At 44.5% G+C, this 19,552-nt stretch overlaps 1 protein-coding gene across 2 annotated transcripts in view; it reads right to left on the minus strand.

The window, feature by feature from the left end:
* Positions 1-19,552, minus strand: part of SEMA5B (semaphorin 5B) — a 546,394-nt gene that overhangs the window by 68,953 nt on the left and 457,889 nt on the right. For both annotated transcript variants that reach the window (XM_060262054.1, XM_060262053.1), the window contains exon 13: positions 14,073-14,254. In XM_060262054.1, the coding sequence (XP_060118037.1) occupies positions 14,073-14,254 (182 nt within the window). The remainder of the gene's footprint in view (positions 1-14,072; positions 14,255-19,552) is intronic.

Here is a 19,552-nt window from a genome sequence, read left to right on the forward strand (position 1 = left end):
CTAGGAGATTCCTAGTGTCCTCAACTCCAAAAATGCTTGCCAAAACTTTGATGTCATATGGGAGGGGAGCAACTGCCCCCTTCCCTCTCAGTGTGAGTCCAAGCAACAAACCTCTGTCAAAGAAGAACTCTGACTGGGATTGCCACACTCTGCAGAGCACTGCCGCCCTGCTCAGGAGGCAGGGACGAACAAAATGGAGATCCTTGGGACAAGCTCCTCCCCTCCATGATTGAATAGGTTGATTAACCCAGCACTTGGAGAGGGGGTGCTGTATAACTGGAAGTGAAGATTGCCCCACTCCCAGGACCACTGGAGAATACTAGATTGACACCAATTTGGAGAAGTGGTTAAGTGCACAGACTCTTGTCTGGGAGAAACAGGTTTGGTTCCCCACTTCTCCACATGCAGCTGCTGGAGTGACCTTGAGTCAGTCATAACTCTCTCAGAGCTGTTCTCTCAAGAGCAGTTCTTGGAGAGCTCTCTCAGCCCCACCTACCTCACAGGGTGTCTGTTGAGGGAGGAGAAGGGAAAGGAAGAAGAAGAAGAGAAAAAGAAATTGGATTTATACCCCGCCCTTCACTCTGAATCACAGGGTCTCAGAGTGGTTTACAATCTCCTTTACCTTCCTCCCCCACAACAGACACTCTGTGGGAGGTAGGTGGGGCCGAGAGAGCTCCCACAGAAGCTGCCCTTTCAAGGACAGTTTTGCGAGAGCTATGGCTGACCGAAGGCTATTCCAGCAGCTGCAAGCCGCTTGCTTCGGGGGCCTGAGCCTGCTTTGGGGGAGAAAGTGGGATATAAAGCCAATAAAATAAATAAATAAATAAATAAAAATGGGGAATCAAACCCAGTTCTTCCAGATAAGAGTCCGTGAGCTTAACCACTACACCAAACTGGATATTGTAAGCCAGTTTGGATATTGGAGAGCCAGTTTGGTGTAGTGGTTAAGTGTGCGGACTTTTATCTGGGAGAACCGGGTTTGATTCCCCACTCCTCCACTTGCAGCTGCTAGCATGGCCTTGGGTCAGCCATAGCTCTGGCAGAGGTTGTCCTTGAAAGGGCAGCTGCTGTGAGAGCCCTCTCCAGCCCCACCCACCTCACAGGGTGTCTGTTGTGGGGGAGGAAGGGAAAGGAGATTGCGAGCCGCTCTGAGACTCTTCGGAGTGGAGGGCGGGATATAAATCCAATATCTTCATCTACCTTACAGGGTGTCTGTTGTGGGGGAGGAAGGGAAAGGAGATTGGGAGCCGCTCTGAGACTCTTCGGAGCGGAGGGCAGGATATAAATCCAGTATCTTCATCTACCTCACAGGGTGTCTGTTGTGAGGGAGGAAGGTAAAGGAGATTGTGAGCCGCTCTGAGACTCTTTGGAGTGGAGGGCGGGATATAAATCCAATATCTTCTTCTTCTTCTTCTAAGCCACTCTGAGACACTAAGTGAAGGCCAGGGTATAAATCCAATCTCCTCCTCCTCCTCCTCCTCTTTTACTGCTACTGCTGCTGCTACTACTACTGCCATTTTCTTAATTCTGTTATAGCCTCTAGGATTAGCATTAGGGATGGGCACAAACTAGGAAAATGGAGGTTCGTCCTGGTTCAAGAAGTGTTCGTGAACTTTCCCTCCCTCCTTTCTTCTAGCAGTAGCTCCCTGAGGACAATAGAATGGAAGGTGGGGGACATCTTGCAAAATCCATTTAAAGAGCATGTTCCCTTTAAATGGCTCTTGCAAGCGAACACCATGCATAAGTGAAGTTCAAGCAGTGAGGGAAGTGAGAGGGATCACTGAAATGGCTTGCATCCTGTTAGGCTGAAATAGGTGGAAGCCATTTCAGCAATCCTTTTCACACTGTCTTGCTTGGAAGTGGAGGGGGGAGTGAAGGGATTGCTGAAATGGCTTGCAAAAGCCATTTAAAGGGAACATTCCCAGTTCGCTCACTGAGTCATGCTGCTGCAGCTAGTCAACTGAGAAGGCATTTAAATGCCTTCCCAGTTCACTTGCTGAGTTGCTTTCTCAGTTCACTTGTGAGTCATGCCATCCTGGTGGCACTGCAGCTTGGAGAAGGCATCTAAAGAGGCTTCACTTTCTTTAAATGCCTTCTCCAGGCCTCACCACCAGTGCCAGCATGTTTGCTGACATGAACCACACAAACCTATCCGGGAGGTTCGTATGACTCATGAGGGCGGGATGGCATGAATGAGGTTTGCGAATCACAAACTGGACCCGGTTGCAAACTTTGGTTTGTAATTTGGTTTGTGCCCATCTCTAATTAACACCAGATTCTGTTTTGTGTAGTATGCATATGGTCAACTAGATTGCTAAAGCCCCTACTCACATATTCTTTTCATAGTGGTATTTCTCAGCCTTTTAAGCAGTTTCAGCCTCTCCTCTCGCCTGAACCTTGTTAATTTTTGTTCATTTTGGTCTTTCCTTTGCCACTTTACAGAACATTGAATCCCTGAACTATGCAGGGAAAGTTCATGAAAAGTTAACTCTGACAAATTGGGAGACAGCAGCAACCAACTCAGTTACTAGTGTAATTAAATCTTTTGAGAATGGTTGTGAAAGTATTTCCTACTCCAGGGGTGGCCAATGGTAGCTCTCCAGATGTTTTTTGCCTACAACTCCCATCAGCCCCATTTTTTGCCTACAACTCCCATCAGCCCCAGCCATTGGCCATTATCTAGTAATTTTGACAATTCCAGTAAAGGTAAATTTTATAATATAAAATACAGGAAAAAAGAAGGAAATAATGAGTTCACATCAGAGAATCTTAAGAGTCTTGATTGTCTAACCAGGCATAACATTTCATCCAATATTTTCTTGCTTCTTCTTTAGATTTCCCAGCCAACAAGTCCATTTTCATGGGGATTTCCTGAGATTTCCATCTCTGCGCCAAAAGAATCCTAGCTGCTGTGTTAAAGTGCACCGAGAAGTGTCTCATTTCTTTGGAATAGTCCTCAGGAAATATGTTCAGTAAAAATAGTTCTGGTTTGAAATGGATCTGTGTCTTCATGATCTTCTGTAGCATTTCATGCACCATTTTCCAATAGTCTTTCACCGTCTCACATGTCCACCACATATGGTAAAAGGAACCAATCTGTTTAGTACATTTCCAACACTTGTTAGACATATTGGTATAAATCTTACACAATTTCTGTGGGGTCAGGTACCATCTATAAAATATCTTATATAGATTTTCTTTGAAAGTTACTGACCTAGTTAATTTAACGTTAAGCTTCCACAATCTCTCCCATTCTTCTAATGCAATATTGTAACCAATATTTTTTTCCCATTGGACCATACAATTCTTTACAACTTCATTTTGTGTCTTCATTTGAAGTAGATATGCATATAATTTGGAGATTAACTTTTCTTGTGGGCCCAAAAATTTTTTGTCCAATAAATATTGTTCTGTATTAAAACATGTCATCTTGCCTTTGGTATATCTAGATTTAACTTGCATTCTCAACCACCAATTCATTTTGATATCCATATTTTCCAATTCTTCTTTGGTTTTCAATTGATTGTCTTTTCCCAACAAGTCGTCATACTTATAATTCTGATTTAATTTTAGGAGATTTGGATGCGTAAATGTTTCTACTGGAGAAACCCATCTTGGAATTTTTTGGTAAATTCTAGTCTTTAACCATGACCACATATGATACAAGGATTTTCGAAACCAATGATTCTTAAAATAGGAGTGGCCTTCAAGTCTTTGATACCACAAATATGCATGCCACCCCATAGTCAAATCATGTCCTTCTAGTAGCAATTGTCTCTTGTCATTCAAAAGTATCCAGTCTCTTACCCATAAAAGTGCAGATGCTTTATAAGGGGGAAAAAAAAGGGGGGGGGAACCAGCAAACCCAAAAAGAGCAAAAAATAAAGATGCTTAAAAAAAAGAAATCCCAAACCAAAAATCTTTAAATCCATATAAAAAAATAATCCAACCACAGATGTACAAAAGGCAAAAAAAGAAAAAAGTAAAATACAAATTTAAACGGTTATATCTATATCATCCACAAAAATAGATAGAAATCCACTTTAAAAATTTGCAAAATGTTCTTCTTACAGCCAGAAATCCTGCTAAGTCTTATAAATCAGGTACCCACCTTCCTTTAATAGTTACTTAATGTACTTATAAGTTCAGTCAGAGCACTTCAACTTAAGCTTCAAAGTATTTATAAGCCAACCAACTTTCACATCCATGTGCACTTGTCAGCGGATATCTTCCCCAAAATCAAACATTTTCATCCCCCAAAGGGGGTTTAAGACAAGTCAACTAAATTCAGCCATCCAGTCTTTTATTACACTACAAGTTGATGAGATCTCTTACTGCAGGTATTTTCAATGTATCAGGTTAGGCAGACTTTTACAAGCCTTGAAAAAAGAAAGAGGGAGAGTTTCCCCCCCACCCCTTCTCAGTCTCTTGCCTTACTTGAAATCTGCTCCTGATTCTCCTTTTTCCTGCTTCTCATAAATGCTACCAATCAAAAAAAAAAAGTATGGGGAAAAACAGAGTAATAAGAAGATCAATGTCATTTGTCTTGAAGGTAGAAAACTTGAGAGTCCAGAATGTAGAGTGATGGGAAAGGGAAGAAGAAGCCAGTGGCTGACCCTCTTGCCATTTAAAATGACGATCAGAACGACGAGGCTTGAGAAAAGCGGGATCGGGAGCAGCCGTCTCCACTGGTATCCCCGATCTACCGCTCAGTCCTCCTGCCTTCTGGAACCCTTCCTGGGCCCCAGAGTCAAGTCGTCCTTCAGGGGCGACCCCTCAAAAGTGCCGATTTGAAAGCGGCTTAGGACGCATCGGCCCGAGTCATTTTCAACCGTGCGCCGCCGAAACCGGAAGCCCCAGATGTGCTGATGTTCAAAGAACTGACTGAACTAATCAAAGCGCCTGGCAGTTGGCTGATTTCCAGCAGGGCACCAGTTGTCGCAAAAGATTAAAATTAAACCCTGAGTAGCCTTCACACATTTCAAGTTTGTTATCTACTCTCTCATTCTCTTGGCAGCTGACTTTAGAACAGTGGTGGGTGTTTTATTCTCCCTTCACAGAGAGAAGAGAAACGAAAAGGTACTTTGACACCAGTTGTGACTTAACCCATGTAGTAGTAGTAGTTCTTTATTCACGGTCATCCGACCAGCTTAATACAAACAAAAACAAAATCATAAAAACAAACCCATCACCTCTTACACAAAATTCCTGACTCCTACTATTACACATATTGTTAAAACTCATAACCAAGATTTACATTCTCAATTTTCCTCCTTTCCAACTGAGCAGCATAACAGAAACGGGCAATCTTAGATGAAACATCAGAATGAGCGTCAGACAGGAGGAAGGCAATTTGCTCATCCTCCTGCCTGCCCGCCAAGGACCCAAGAATCGGAGAGATTAATCTTGCCCTCAAGTCATTGTAATTAGGGCAGTGCAAAACGATGTGGAGAGTTGTTTCCACCTCATTGCAATTGCAGGGGCACAATCTTTCCAGATATGGGTACCCAGCGTAACGTCCCAAAAGCACCGAAGAGAAAAGTGCATTGAGTCGTGCTTTTGAGAAAACTATCCAATATTTTGGGATAGTGATGTTGAAAAGGTACCTGGCTGGGGGCAGTACTTCGGCTTGCTCCCCTAAGAAAATGTGTGCAGAAAGACTAGCTCTAGCAGATCTCAGTTCAAGCTCCACCAACCTCAGGCGCAGAAGTTCTTTCGCATCCCTCAGTTCCATCATTACTAGGGACTCAGGGGAGAGATCACAGAGTCTAAAATGGTCTAAACACCTTTTCTCCCAAGTTCCCACAAAAGAATAAAAAAAAAATCAGATGGGGAAGGCCACCTGGCTTTGAGAGAACCTTCAAAAAGTAACAAAGGGTGTTTAACCACATAGACGTCTCGATGCTTGGGACGCCAGATTCCAACCTGATGTTTTGCCTCTGTTTTATTAAACAGTTGGGAAGTTATGGTATAAAAATTTTATATCACCAAAATCTTACATAAAGTGATGCATGCAGGGGAAAAAAACAGAAAAGGTAACAGCAGGATCCAAACTTTGGCAACATAAATCTTTGTAAAATTACCATCTATTTGTTGCGTTAACTATAAACCTATATAAACCGCACATCTGTTTGTCCAAATCTGATTAGCCAAATATCTTGGATAGTGGCCAGGACATTTGGATAAACAATGCTCTACTGTATATATACCAATCTTGTTTAGAAGATTAAGACTTCAAAAAGAGGAAGAGTTGATTTGTATTCAAAGTGCAGATAGCTCTCAATAAGGTTTTCGTTAGCATTGCGGCATTCCCAATCTTAATCTTTCTCGTTACTAAAACTCTTTAATTAAACATCCTAATGAAAACATCACAATACCATGTGAAGTCAGTTAAAATGGAAATTCTAGGCTTATGATGACTGTAAGTTGACCATATGTCTGCTTAACACTGAATGCATTTTTTATCTACTTTCTACGGGCTATCTTTGTGTTGTCCTATACTTCTGAGATCATACTGGTGGCAATGGGATAGACTATTTTGTTTTTCGTAGACAAGAAGATTCCACACCATAAGAATTCTACTAGCTGTAGAAATTAGGGACGGGAACAAACCAGAAAAAATCCACTTTGGGGTGTGCCTGAATCAAAATGAGCAAAAAATGCCCAAACTGAACTGGCCAGTTCAGGCCACCTTTTCCCCAGACACAGCAAACTGCAGACAAAAGAAAGGGGGAAGATCACCTCGAAAGGGTTAAATGGCTGTGAGCAAACTGCAGACACAGCAAACTGCAGACAAAAGAAAGGGGGAAGGTCACCTCGAAAGGGTTAAATGGCTGTGAGCCATTTAACCTGTCTGTTTCACTTCCCCCTGCTTTGAAGCAGATCCACCCATCAGCTGTTAGGTTTAAATGGCTGTGAGTCATTAACGCTCCCCCCATGTTGCTCCCCCCCATTTGGAAGCAGGAAGGCAAGAAAGGAAATGCTGAAATGGCTTACATCTATTTCAGCCTAACAGCTGACAGGCACACCAGCCTCACTGTTAGGCTGAAACAGATGCAAGCTGCTTCCCACCATAAGCTGCACAAACTTCTGGAAAAAACATGGAGGGTCATGAAAGGGTCATTGAGAGGGTTGGGTACGAACCTCGGTTTGTGAACCACAACCCAGGCAATTTAGTAAGGTTGGGCACAAACCTCGGTTTGTGAACCACAACCCAGGCAATTTAGTAGGGTTGGGCACGAACCTCGGTTTGTGAACCACAACCCAGGCAATTTAGTAGCAAACGTAGTGTTGTAAGTAAGTTTGTGCCCATCCCTAGTAGAAATGTTGGTCCGAAACATGAAGCATCTAAAGCAGGCCTCTGATTCAGTGGGAGCTCACAGGAGTGCAGCTCCTGAACCTTTCCGAGAGTTCCACCTCCTCCTTCTGAGAGTTCCACCTCCTTGTCCATTGAATAGTATTGCAGCTGCATAACAATCCCTGGATGAGCTCCACCATCTATTTTTCTACAAAATGACCGCTGATCTAAAGTACCATGTATGATATGAGAAGTAGTTTACACAACTATTCATATCCCTCTTCAGCTGCATAGGGTACAACTCATTGAAGCAGCAGATGTGCAGCTTGAGGATGCTTCGGAATCCTGCCTTGTTGCTTGAGAGCAAATAGCAAGAGTAGCCTTTTGCAGCTACAACTATTCCTGGCAAACCTGACCTCAGTCACACATGGTAACATTATGACTGGACGAATGTGAAATGCATTATATGAGACTTATGCACTCAAAACTTCAGTCAGTTGCAGATGTGGCTATAAGGGTGCTGACTGAGACATACTTTTGGAAGGCCATACCACGACAACTTTACTGCCTCCTGGTCTGTTTCTAGATTCAATTCAAGGTAGCGATCCTGACCGTGAAAGGTAAAATGTTCTTGGACCTGGGTAGCTGTGGGACCATGACACCCCCCCCCCCACACACACACACGACTTGCTTGTATCATAAGATCTTCCAGAGCTGGCCTTCTCTGTTCCAAGTTTGCAGGAGGTAAGATTAGTGACTCTGTGGAAGAAGAACGTTACAGTAGTTCCTGTTGTTAATGGCCTTCTAGAGAGTGGTTAAAACAATTCTTTTACAAGAGGGTCTTTGAAGGGAGCAAAGCGAAACATCTCCTCAAAATTCCTTGTTCTTGATAGTTTAAAGTTTTGGTTCTTATCAATCTTGTTACTTTATGATTTTTTATCATTTTGTCTATGGCTGCTTTTAATAGTTCCAGTTTTAAAGCCAGGTTTGGATGGGCTAAGGGAGAATCTTCAACTGCAGCTGTGCACTATTGCTTGCTTTATTTATTTTATGCTATTTAAATTAAATGAATTGTTTTTATTTATTTGCTATGATTTGTTCTTTTTTTAGAAGCTGTCTTGAGTGTTTCCAAATAGAAGGGGAGATACAGATCTTATGCGTAGGTCAATAGCTTTAAGTTCTACATAAATATTATTTATCTTACTATGTTTAAACGCACAAAAATAAGAAATAATTAAGATTTGTAACCATATGCTATCAATAAATTGTTAAAACAAACAAAAAAAATCTTTGTCTTTTTAACATTGAAATAGTTCTGAATAATGGTTGCTAAAATATACATAATTAATAATCCCAATTGCCTTGCAATTCGCCTTTATGTTATGAGCTAATCTTTTCCCAAAGACTAGTATTCTGCTCAGAAAGATGGAAAACAGTCTCTTTCCCAAAATGAGATCAAAGAAAGAGCTGGGCGACATGTTACATTGGTGTCAGTCGCATGGTGATTGTTGAAACAATTTCTGCACAATCCCAGCTCAGCGCAGCAGCTGAAAGGTGTAGGATATTCTTTATGTGCATGTGGGTGAGAGGAGCTTCCATGTCATCACCAGCTGAAATGTTGTGGCAAACAAGTAGAGCAGTCACCTCAAGAGACCCAAACAAACGGAAGCAACTTTTCTTACGGTCCACCAGTAGAACAGCTGCTACACAGAGGTAAGCCGAGAAGCCCAAAGCGGAAGATCAAGTAAAACTGCTAAGGGGGCACAAAGGGTGCCATTTCTGTGGTTAACAACATGGCTGTGAGGACATTTGATAGAGGTCAATACAATGGGAGAAAAGCTTGCATGAACAGTGGTCACGACACCAATTAAGGGAGCACATAAATATGAAAACAGGCTTTCGATGACTCAGACAAACAAAAAGCCTGCCTCTGCATTCTGAGCTCAGTCACTGTCATACTACCAGTGTTTTAACCAGAAAAGCCTGATTCTGTTTCCTTTTTCATAAACACATAACAACATTCAGAAGTTTATTTTCTAGTTTTTATAAGGCATGTATATATGTAATGACCGTGTCTTATTCTACATATGGGGAGTATCAAATTTTTCAAGAAAGCTGCAAGCAAAGTCTCAAATTAGAAGTCATCCAGTGTTTGTTGTATAAATTGATGTATTTTCAGTGTACCTGTTTCTTTGCACTAATTTCAACATTTTCCATACCTTTAGGAGAGGCTATCAAGATTCCAGTAAACTGGGACTTTAAAGATACATCATACATCTGTGAGAATTTCAGATTTTCAGGAGAGTAACAATGGGACACACAAGGATTGGCATTTTACACTAAGAGTGCAATCCTGAGGGGGGGGGGGAGCTGAAAGTGCTTTGGAGGCAGACTTACCGCTACGCCAGCGTACGGGAGGTACGCCATTCTAGCCCCTTCCCCGCCAGCACAAATGGGCTTACTCAAGTCTGTGCAAACCGCAGCGTGCGTCCGTCCCAGTCCACAGGTGAAGCACAGCTCCGCCTAGCCAGCAGCGCAACTAGGGCGTAGGAAGGTACGCCAGCATGCGAGGGGGCCGGCCTAGGGGCGTGGCTGGCATTAGGCGGCTTCCTAAGACCTCTCAGCCCGGGCACGCCCCCTGCGAGAGGTGTAAAGTTATGGCAAGGTAAATCATGGTGGATCCCATAGAAACCCATGTGCCCCGAAAACAAAGGTTCCCAACGCTCCTGGCACAGCCTCAGAAATGCTCAGGGAGCCGACTAAACGGTGCACCAATCCCGGTACACTCTGGATGAGGCGAGCCCCCTGTCCAGCACTCAATCACATCCCCCCCTCTCCTACAAAGGCTGCCAGTCCTGCCCCACATGTCCTTTAGGTAGGGCCGGCCATGCAGCAGGGGGCTCTGCCAGGGAGTTCTCTGCCACGCGGACTTAGAGGGGGGCGCTTTGGTGACGGAACTTGCACAGCGAATTTGCTTAGACAGTATAGGGTGGGCACTTTGGCTTGCGAGGAGGGGAGCGAGGGTTCTCTTCATTGGCTAACCTCTTTTTTCGAGTCCAAACAGGTGCCCGAAGCTTGGTATGCAGAGCTGGTCGTGCCCCAATGGGTACGTGTGAGTGCATGCTTCAAACTCACCTCCCCCCCTTGCTCACAATGACAGCGTCTCTGGCACTGGAGCCAGGCTAAAACCCCAGGCAGGGGCTCTTGCCGTGGGCCCCGCATGTTGCTGGAGGCCCCCCCCCTCAGTCTGTCCTCTTCCTCGTTCCCACCCCTGGCAGGGGAGGTGGGGTCTGGCAGCTCCTTTGATGCCTGTGGGGAGGTGGGTCAGGGACTGTCCCTTTAAGAGATTCCCTCAGCACAACACGTGTACATGCTGCAGCTGCTGCCCCTTTGGGTGCTCTTGATCTCTGTTTCTGTTTTGCAAGTGGGAATGGAACAGAGAGACTTCTGTCTGGGGCACTTACTCCCCCCCTTCTCCGTCAGCTGTTCCCACCCCCCTCTCAGAGTGAAGCCCCATGGCTGGCAAGACTGTCTGAGTTGTTCCTAGGAAACTTGCACCCAGTTCCTGAGCAATAAAATCTTGAGATGTGCCGTGTTCCTTGTCTCGTGTGCGTGGTGCCTGCTGCACATTCCCTCTGCCCCACCCCCTTCCAAGTGTGCTGTGTGAAGTGTTCCCTCCATCAGTGGGTTCTTAGGGGGCGGGGTCACATACTTCATGGGGAGGGACGGGGGGTTATAAGCCACCTCCATGAGAGAGTGGACAGGGGAGCTCGGGGGTTCTCCCCCCCCTCATCCCATGGCACAGAGCAGAGGGAGGTGCGGGGGGCATGAGCTGGGCACCTGGCTGGCGCCTCGCACTGTGTCCTGCTGCCAATGGGGTTGGGGTTCCCCGCAAGGGGGGGCGGCAAGACTCTATGTCTGTGCTGGACAGCGCTTTCCTGTAGGACTTGGACATGCCACGGCTCTGTCTCCTCTGTCCTGGACACACATTTTGCCTGGTTTCCCTGACTACAGACTCCTGCACTACGTTTCCCCTGTCTGTGTATGGGTGAGGGGGTGGGCATGATTTCTCTCACCTTCTTGCCATTGGCACAAATCTCTGATGGTGGGCATGGCCATGGGACTGGCCAATCCCATAGCTCGCATTTCCCCCACCCCCATTGTGGCAGCATGCCAGGCTTCTCTGTCTCTCTCTCTCGCACGCATGCCCAGCCCCACTCCTTTCCTCTCGCCACATTGCTGGGACTTCTTCCCCTTGACTGTGCCTGTCTGGCTATGATTGGCTCAGGTCTCTGCTGAGGCGGGGTGGGGAAGGCAATCAGCCTCTCCGGGGCAGCCTCTTCCCACCCCCGACTGTCATCTGCCATGTCGCTGGACCAATCCAGGGGGGGGGGCCTGGGCTGGCCCTCCCCTCCTCCTGCATCTGCCTCACCCGCAAGCTCCAGTGGGGTTGCCATGGCGACTGCTGGACCTGCAGCCGCCTTATGCCTCTTTCCCCCCGCCCCTACGCCTGTGCATGCTAATCCCCTTAGGGACTCGATGAGCGCCGCCTTACATGCGCCATGGCCAGCTGCCACATATGTCTGGATTGGGCTGTTAAATTTCTATAATTTAACTGTATCACATACAGTGTGATGTAATATATACTTTTAATGGAGTTTAATACAATATTTTCAGTCAAGCTTGTTGAAATATTGTTTTAACTGAAACCTGGAAGCTATAAGAAGTGATCAGGTTAGGAGAAGGAGGCAGAGAAATCCACCTTTTAAATAAGCTTTAAATACCAATCTCCTGATTTTTAAAAAGGAATTATGGCTCGAGCATGAGTCAACTAATCTGAATTTAATGATTTGGAGAATGCAAGGAAGGCTGCTTCCAGACAGAGCAGCAGAAGCAATAGCTCAGCAGCACATTTGCATTTGGAAGGACCACAGCTCAGTTCAGAGCACATGCTTTGCATGCAGAAAGGCCAATTTCCGGCATTTGCACTTAAAGGAGAGAAACAGAACGGAGAAATGCCTGCAATAAAGGAGACAGTGCTAGGTGGAAGGGTGGTCTACAAGGCTTTCTGAAGCCTTGTAGACCACACTAGGTGGAAGGGTGGTCTACAAGGCTTATCAATCTGTGTCAGAGATGTTAACCTGTAAGCCACAGAGAGAGAGAGAGACAGACTGCACTCTGATCCCGCTCTCCAACCAACCGAAAGAACCCTTGATCAGAACAACAGTCTCCAGGATTTATTCCAGATGAATCACTCTGGGTTTAAACCTATGAACTTGGAAAGGGATTCATTTGCCTGCTGCTGCATAAAGTCAGATCATCTGATAAATTCTTAGTTATGTTTCCGAAATCTTCCCAATCATCACATATTAAAGAAGTTTAGTTCCCCACCCGTCACACCCACTTTAAAATTAGTTTTGTGCCATGGGTAATATTTGCAATTACCAAAGGAACCGTGTGGAAAATATAACTCTTATAATAAGTGCAGAAGATTTAACATCAGGCCTCAGCTTCAGTGGGAGCTCACAGGAGCACAGCTCCTGAAACTTTGAGAGTTCCAACTCCTTGCCCATTGAATAGTAGGTGCAGCTGCATAACAATCCCTGGATGAGCTCCACCACCTACTTTTCTACAAAATGACCCATTTCACATAGATATATGAATAACATATACAAAAATATTACATCCCTTAAACTAAACTCCGTATCATATATAAATAATCTATTGCAATAATTGCATACCATTTCCACCATGTATAAACTAAACAGAAAATCAAAATTCAAGTCAAAACAGTCTCTGTTGCACAATCATTCTAACGGTTTGTACAAAGGATATGAAATTCATCAATTAAATCAAAGTCCAACTTGAAATAGTCCCAGTTGTATGATTTCTACTCCTTGTACAAAGGGTTTCTTTGTTGTAATTGCTTATTCTGCAATTCTACGGATTGCCAGTTGTCTGTCTGTTTCAATTGTTCTTTCTCAAGTACTGCTCCAACAGGTAAGATTCAGGTAGTGCCAAAAGGACCTGTACTACCTCTCCATATTGCTAAACGCAATCTCAAGTGGGAAGAGAAGGAGGAGGAGGAGGAGAAGGAGGAGGAGGAATTGGATTTATACCCTGCTCTTCACTTGGCGTGGCTTACAACCTCCTTTCCCTTCCTGTTCCCACAACAAACATCCTGTGAGGTGAGTGAGGCTGAGAGAGCTGTTTTGAGAACTGCTCTTGAGAGAATAGCTCTGCGATAACTGTGATTGGCCCAAGGTCACCCAGCAGCTGCATGTGGAGGAGTGAGGAATGCACTCTACATTGGAACGCACATCTCCTAGTTAATGCTGTTGAATTTTTCTCCTTTCCTTAATAAAAGAAGCGTTTCAAGTTGGACTTTGATTTATTGATGAACTCCAGGCCCTTTGTACAAAACATTAGAATGATTATGCAACAGAGAGTTGGATTTTGATTTTCTGCTTAGTTTATACATGGTGGAAATTAGATGAATTTATTGCCACAGATTATTTATATACGATACTGAGTTTAGTTTAGGGGATGTAATAGTTTTGTATATATCGTTCATATACCTAGGTTAAATCTTCTATATTTATTAAAAGAGTTATATTTTCCACATAGTCTTGTTTCTTTTGTAACTGCAATATCTTTTACCACTGTGGTCCTGTTTGTTCGTGAGCGATGGGTAATATTTGGCTAAGAGACTACACAATGTGAGTAGACAGCCGAAGGGAAAAGAAAATACATGTCACTAACATGCTAAAAGTACCTTGAGCAATTTGCAATCTCTATTCTGCCTCCATCGCAGTCGCGTCCACCGCAGCGAGGCTGAGGGTTGTCACATGACCGTGATCGGCACATGCAGGAGCCTGTGCTGTCTCCATCTGAGTGCTCACAGGGTTGCCATGGGGACCAGGCCCCCAAATGCCCATCCATCATCAGATTTTTCACCTAATTTAAAATGAAGAAAAAGTCATAACGGTGACAGTGGTCATCATGGTCACAGAAGACAGTAAAGACAGAAAAAGTTACCACGGTCGGTGATCCAAGACAGTATTCCAGAGCTGCCATGAAGGGGAAAGATGCAAGCCCGTGAAACGGAGCTCGGGGTTTCATGCTACGTAAGTCATACAGACAAGGAGATGTTGTGGGGAAAACATTCATCAAGATCATCCGTTGCTCCTCGCTACGTAGCCATTGCAACTTATACTGCATAGGTGGGCCCGGAACATATATTCAATGTGAACAGCAGATTGAACAGACTGCACAGAGTCCACAGATATATATTAAGCATTATGAAATGAGGTCAAAATGCCCATACGTAGTGCAGATTATCCATTAGATTGTCAGGTTTGGAGATGGGAGACCAGGTAAAATCCTCACTCAGGTACGAAACTTTTATCAGGTGATACCTGGAGTCGCTTTTCTCAACCTGCCCTACCACACAGGGTTGCTGTGTGGTTTTTAAGACAGCTGAATTATATAACAATTTGCAATTTAACAAATGCTTCAGCCCACCCCAAACTTTCAAACTCACCACGAGACATTTCTCAGAAACAAATACTCAACCTAACTAGCAAATTTAGGGAACAGTGAAAACTCTTCTCTTCGCACCAGTGCTTTGGGTTCAGATTTAACGGAAACTTCCTGAGCACCTCAGTTCCTGCCTTGCTGTATCAAACTGACTGGTCCTCGCTGACAGGGGAGTGAATAGCAGAGCAAGAGAAGCGTTTGTTTATCGTTGAACGCGCCAGGCACCCCAGCTCCTATAGTTACTTGGAAGGGATGGCACTTCCTCTGCTTCGTGGGATTAACCAAACACGCTTAACCTGAGGCGAATCTGAAAACACAATAACAACTTAGCGCTGTAATTAGGGTCACAAATCATAAAGTTCCTAACTTCTACTTCCCTGTCTCTCTGGTTCCGTTAAGCACTCCCCTGGCACCTCCTATGAGCCACCATCTCCCATCTCAAGACAACAAGAAATGACATGGAGATAATTTAGGTCTGTCATTACGCTCATCACGCTGTAGTTAGAGGGCTTAAAACATCTGTTACAAAGCTCAGTTTTCACCACACTATAACTCAGCCACACACAAACGATAAGCATCACCAGGAGGCAGTGTGCTAACAGTGCTACGCTCCGTTTTGGATGAAGCTCAGCTGGACTACTTGTCAGGGGAAGGAACATCACATTTTGAAGGAAGATGGAGACAAATTGGGGAAGGTTAGCTGCTTAAAGATGGCAGAGGGTTTAAAAAGCAAAATATGACTCAGTGTTGATTAAACTAGGTGTGATTGAGCTCCGAAAGGAAAAGATTTGAAGGAGATAAGAAGCGGTATTTGAACATGTCATGCAACAGAGAAGGCCCAGGCTACTTTTCTCCCAAACACTGTGTTTTCTATGTGAAAGGTTTATTGTACAATTGTTTCTAAATGTCACACTCCCTGAATTCTCACCCAGTCAGATTCTCCCCCACTTCCTCCCTGAATTTAATGGTTCCAATGTATCACATCCTGTTTGTGCAGCGACACCCTACAGATTGGATCCTAGAAAGAAGCCGACTGTTCCCGGTTTTTGCCTTCTCACAGGCAGCGATGGTGATTGGGGGGACTCTCATGGACAGACAGCCACAAGTCACAGGCAGCTGCAGTGAGGAGACTGGGAAAAATCACCTTCCTTCTTAAGCCAGCTGAAATGCTGCTGTTGGAAGAAAGCAGAGGGGCCATTTCACCCAATGCCTCCCTCTTCCATGATTCATCCCTCCATTGTTTGGCTTTTGTTCACTACAGTCCTCTGATCATTGACTATGCCTCTGCACAGATCAGAGAGGCTACTTTAGGATGGGGAAGACCCGACTCCATCAGCGCAAGGAGTATCCAGCCCCAAGTGTTTGCTTCATGCCATTCTTCCAGCTTGCATTTTCAGAATTTGTAACAGTGCTGCAATTGCCATGCACATGTATGGTCTCACACTGTGTATGTGTGTGTGTGCGTGTGGGTTTTTAAGCTTCCCTTGAAATCTTCATGAAGATCTAGTAAAAATTTGTGCATACCAGAAATGCTTTTGTTGATCTCTCACTGCTCTTTCATGAAAGGCAGGGGGAGGAAGCCATGTTAATTTCACCAATGGCATTTTATTTTCTTTAATTAAACTCTGGAACTCTGCATGCCACAAAGGCACACAGAAGCACTTTTTAAAAGAAATGTTGTCTTGCCTGGCTGTCCAGGGAAAGACGCTAATTAGCTGCTCCCTTGGCTGGTTCCCTTGGGGTGTACTGGAAGTATTCGCTCACTGAGTCACCCAAATAAAACAAAAGAGATCCAGACACATAAGCAGGATTCTGCATGCATATTGTTTGTATGATCAAGAACATCGTAAGTAACCCTTAAGCACATAAATCACAAGCACTGAAGCAACATCCCTTACTTCCCACCCACATACTTAGAGCCATCCATCTGTGCTTCCATAAGCTAGAAAACCACATTACAAAGCAAACCATGGGTGCTGAGGGATATTTACTGTGAATGGCAAGAAGCTTTGTGTATGCTAATCCCGCTGTTGGATTGGGGAGATAAAATTAAGTATCCTGGATGTATTACATGACCTCTCAGCAGTAGCAGCAAACACGGAAGGCTGGAAGATATGAGATGCAAATGAACCGTGAACCAGGAGGAAAGAGACTGAGAATCAAGGAATAGAAAAAGGAGTGCTAGGGTATCCTAGCCATGCATTTTGATGTGAGGAAACTCTTCCGAGGCCCTATTTTATTTCAGCCGACCCTACCCACACTGTTTCCAGCACTCCATCTTCAGAAATCTGGATTAAGTTCCAAACTTTTTGATGCAGTTCACATGCACACCTGGAGCCTTCTACTCTTTTCATACATACGTAATATTCTAAGCATGGCGCTGACAGATATGGAATTCAAATCACTGAACGGAGAAATTTTTGTACAGATATCATGTGCTTTAGCACAAGTTTAATCATCACTACAGCCCAGTCGTTCCTGGAATGTTCCAACTCTTTCTAATGGTCTCATCTTTCCCCCTCACCGACAAGGGATCCGCTCCACTGAAGTCAACAGGCAAACCTGCTCACGCTGGACAACTGACCCCATACCAGTAAACACAGAGGGATCTGGCTTAGGGAAAGCGAAGCTTAGACAAATTAATTTCACCCTTCCCCAGCTACTCCATTTAATTGTTCTGAACTTAAGGCTAGGCAAGATAACATAACGCAGTGCTGAGTCCAGAATTATTGATTTTTCATCAAAGCAGTTGATCTTTTCCCTCTAGCTTTCCCCAAACGTGTTGCTGGTTTTGATGAGGGGACTTAGCTCCAGTTGGCTGCTTTTGGAGACAGAATGCTGGACCACATGGACCCAGCAGGCCTGTTCCTCTGAACCTGCTCAGTCATCAAAGATATTATTTGGCTTGCTTTAATTAACAAACAGACTCAGAAAAGCAGAGGATCTTAGAAACAATTATTGGCTCATAATTGGCATTGGAAAAACAGCTAATTTTTAATTAAATAAACATGGAAGGCTTTGAAACAAATCAATCTTAAGTGTGGGAAGTATTTTTTCTTTAATGGCATATGGATTATACTTCCCTCGTCCCACCCCCCCCCACCCCCAGTAGCAGCAAAAATTGTTTAGAATTCTGGTTTAGATAATATCCAATGGCCTCTTCAAAGAACGCCTCTCCATATTTGCTCCTTAGTCACTGGGGGCCAAACTAAACATGATGGCGAAGTCATGACTAGGACAGGCATGAGCCAGGAGAATGGAGGTTCATCTCAGTTCATGGTTCATGGGGCTGCATGAACCACAAACCATGAATCTCCATGAACCTTCCTGTTTACTGGTGGTTCATGATGCGGTAGAATGCCCCGCTGTGGGCTATAGATGCCAAACTCGCAGCAAATCTCCAACTGACTCCCCTCTACCTGCCCTCCAAGCTTGGCAAGGATTGGATTTAGGGGGGCTTACAGTCCCCCAAAGCAGATGTCTCCAGGAAAGTGTTCTCTGGGGAAATCAGTTTCAGGAGTGTGTTGAACTCTTTCCCTGCAAGCTAGAGGCATCAAGCTCACAGTGGAACTCCCCAGGATGACCTTCTCCCTGTCTTCAAAATTTGGAGAGGATTGGCTTTGAGATAGTGGTGCAGTAGCCCCCCGAAGTAGGTGCCCCCCAGAAAGTGGTTTCTGGGGAAATCACAGGTCCAGGAATGTAACATGCCCCCATAGGGCAGAATGGGAGCTGTTTTATTGGTGGCCAGTGCTGCCTGCCAAACTTTGGAGGACCACTATTGGTGTTTCCAGGGCTGTAGAAGTCCCCCCCCCACTGATTTGACAATTGCAATTGATCTGTTCCAGTGTGACCACCTCAGACATAGCTGATTTGTACCACTTGAACTGCACACCACCCTCAAAAACCATGGTTAAGTTCAGGAACCTCAGCTCATGAACCATGAACTAGGTGATTTTCATCACAGATTTAGGTTAGTGAGCTGGTTCATGCCTAACCATAGCTGAAACTGCCACAAGTACACTGCCATCAAGCGATTTAAAATGCCCCAGGCCCTCTCAGCAATTTAATATCACTTTTAAATGGCAGCCATGAGATCACTGTTACATTCAGTTTGACCTTAATATAGTGTGATCCAGAAAAAAAGGCTACCTTAATGAAATTAACCTCTGAACCTTTCAGCTATACTACAGAATGTAGTATAGATGAAGATGAAGACTTATTTGTTTTGTAAGTATGATGCCATCACGTCAGCATTGGTCTTTCTGTGTCTGGCAACAACAGTGGGAGAAATTAACACATTACCATCCACACCACTTCCTGGTTTTCATATTACTAGAGGAGCTTGGGCCGGTACCCATGGGCAGAACATTCATGCCATACACTCAGCCATAATTATTCATGGGGTGATCTGGTGGTAGCATAATTTCTTCAGTCGGTAAGGCTCTTGGTTGAGTTTCCCTCTCTGGGATTATTATCTGCAAGGTGACGGTGCATAATAAAAAGCAAGCTGCAAATTCCTGCGCAGTAAAATCCCAAGTAAACAATAAACCTTCTCATCGTTTCTAAAATCCAAATGGAACATAATGAGCTATTTGCAGCGGTTTTCAAAGACTCTGAAGCACTGACTGGGAGGGGGCCAAGGCAGAAATATTTCAAGCGGAAGATTAACACCTCACACACCTGTCAACAGACAGAAGCGTTAAGTTGAACGAGATA

This window comes from Heteronotia binoei, chromosome 21, assembly GCF_032191835.1.
Source record: "Heteronotia binoei isolate CCM8104 ecotype False Entrance Well chromosome 21, APGP_CSIRO_Hbin_v1, whole genome shotgun sequence".
Taxonomy (NCBI): domain Eukaryota; kingdom Metazoa; phylum Chordata; class Lepidosauria; order Squamata; family Gekkonidae; genus Heteronotia; species Heteronotia binoei.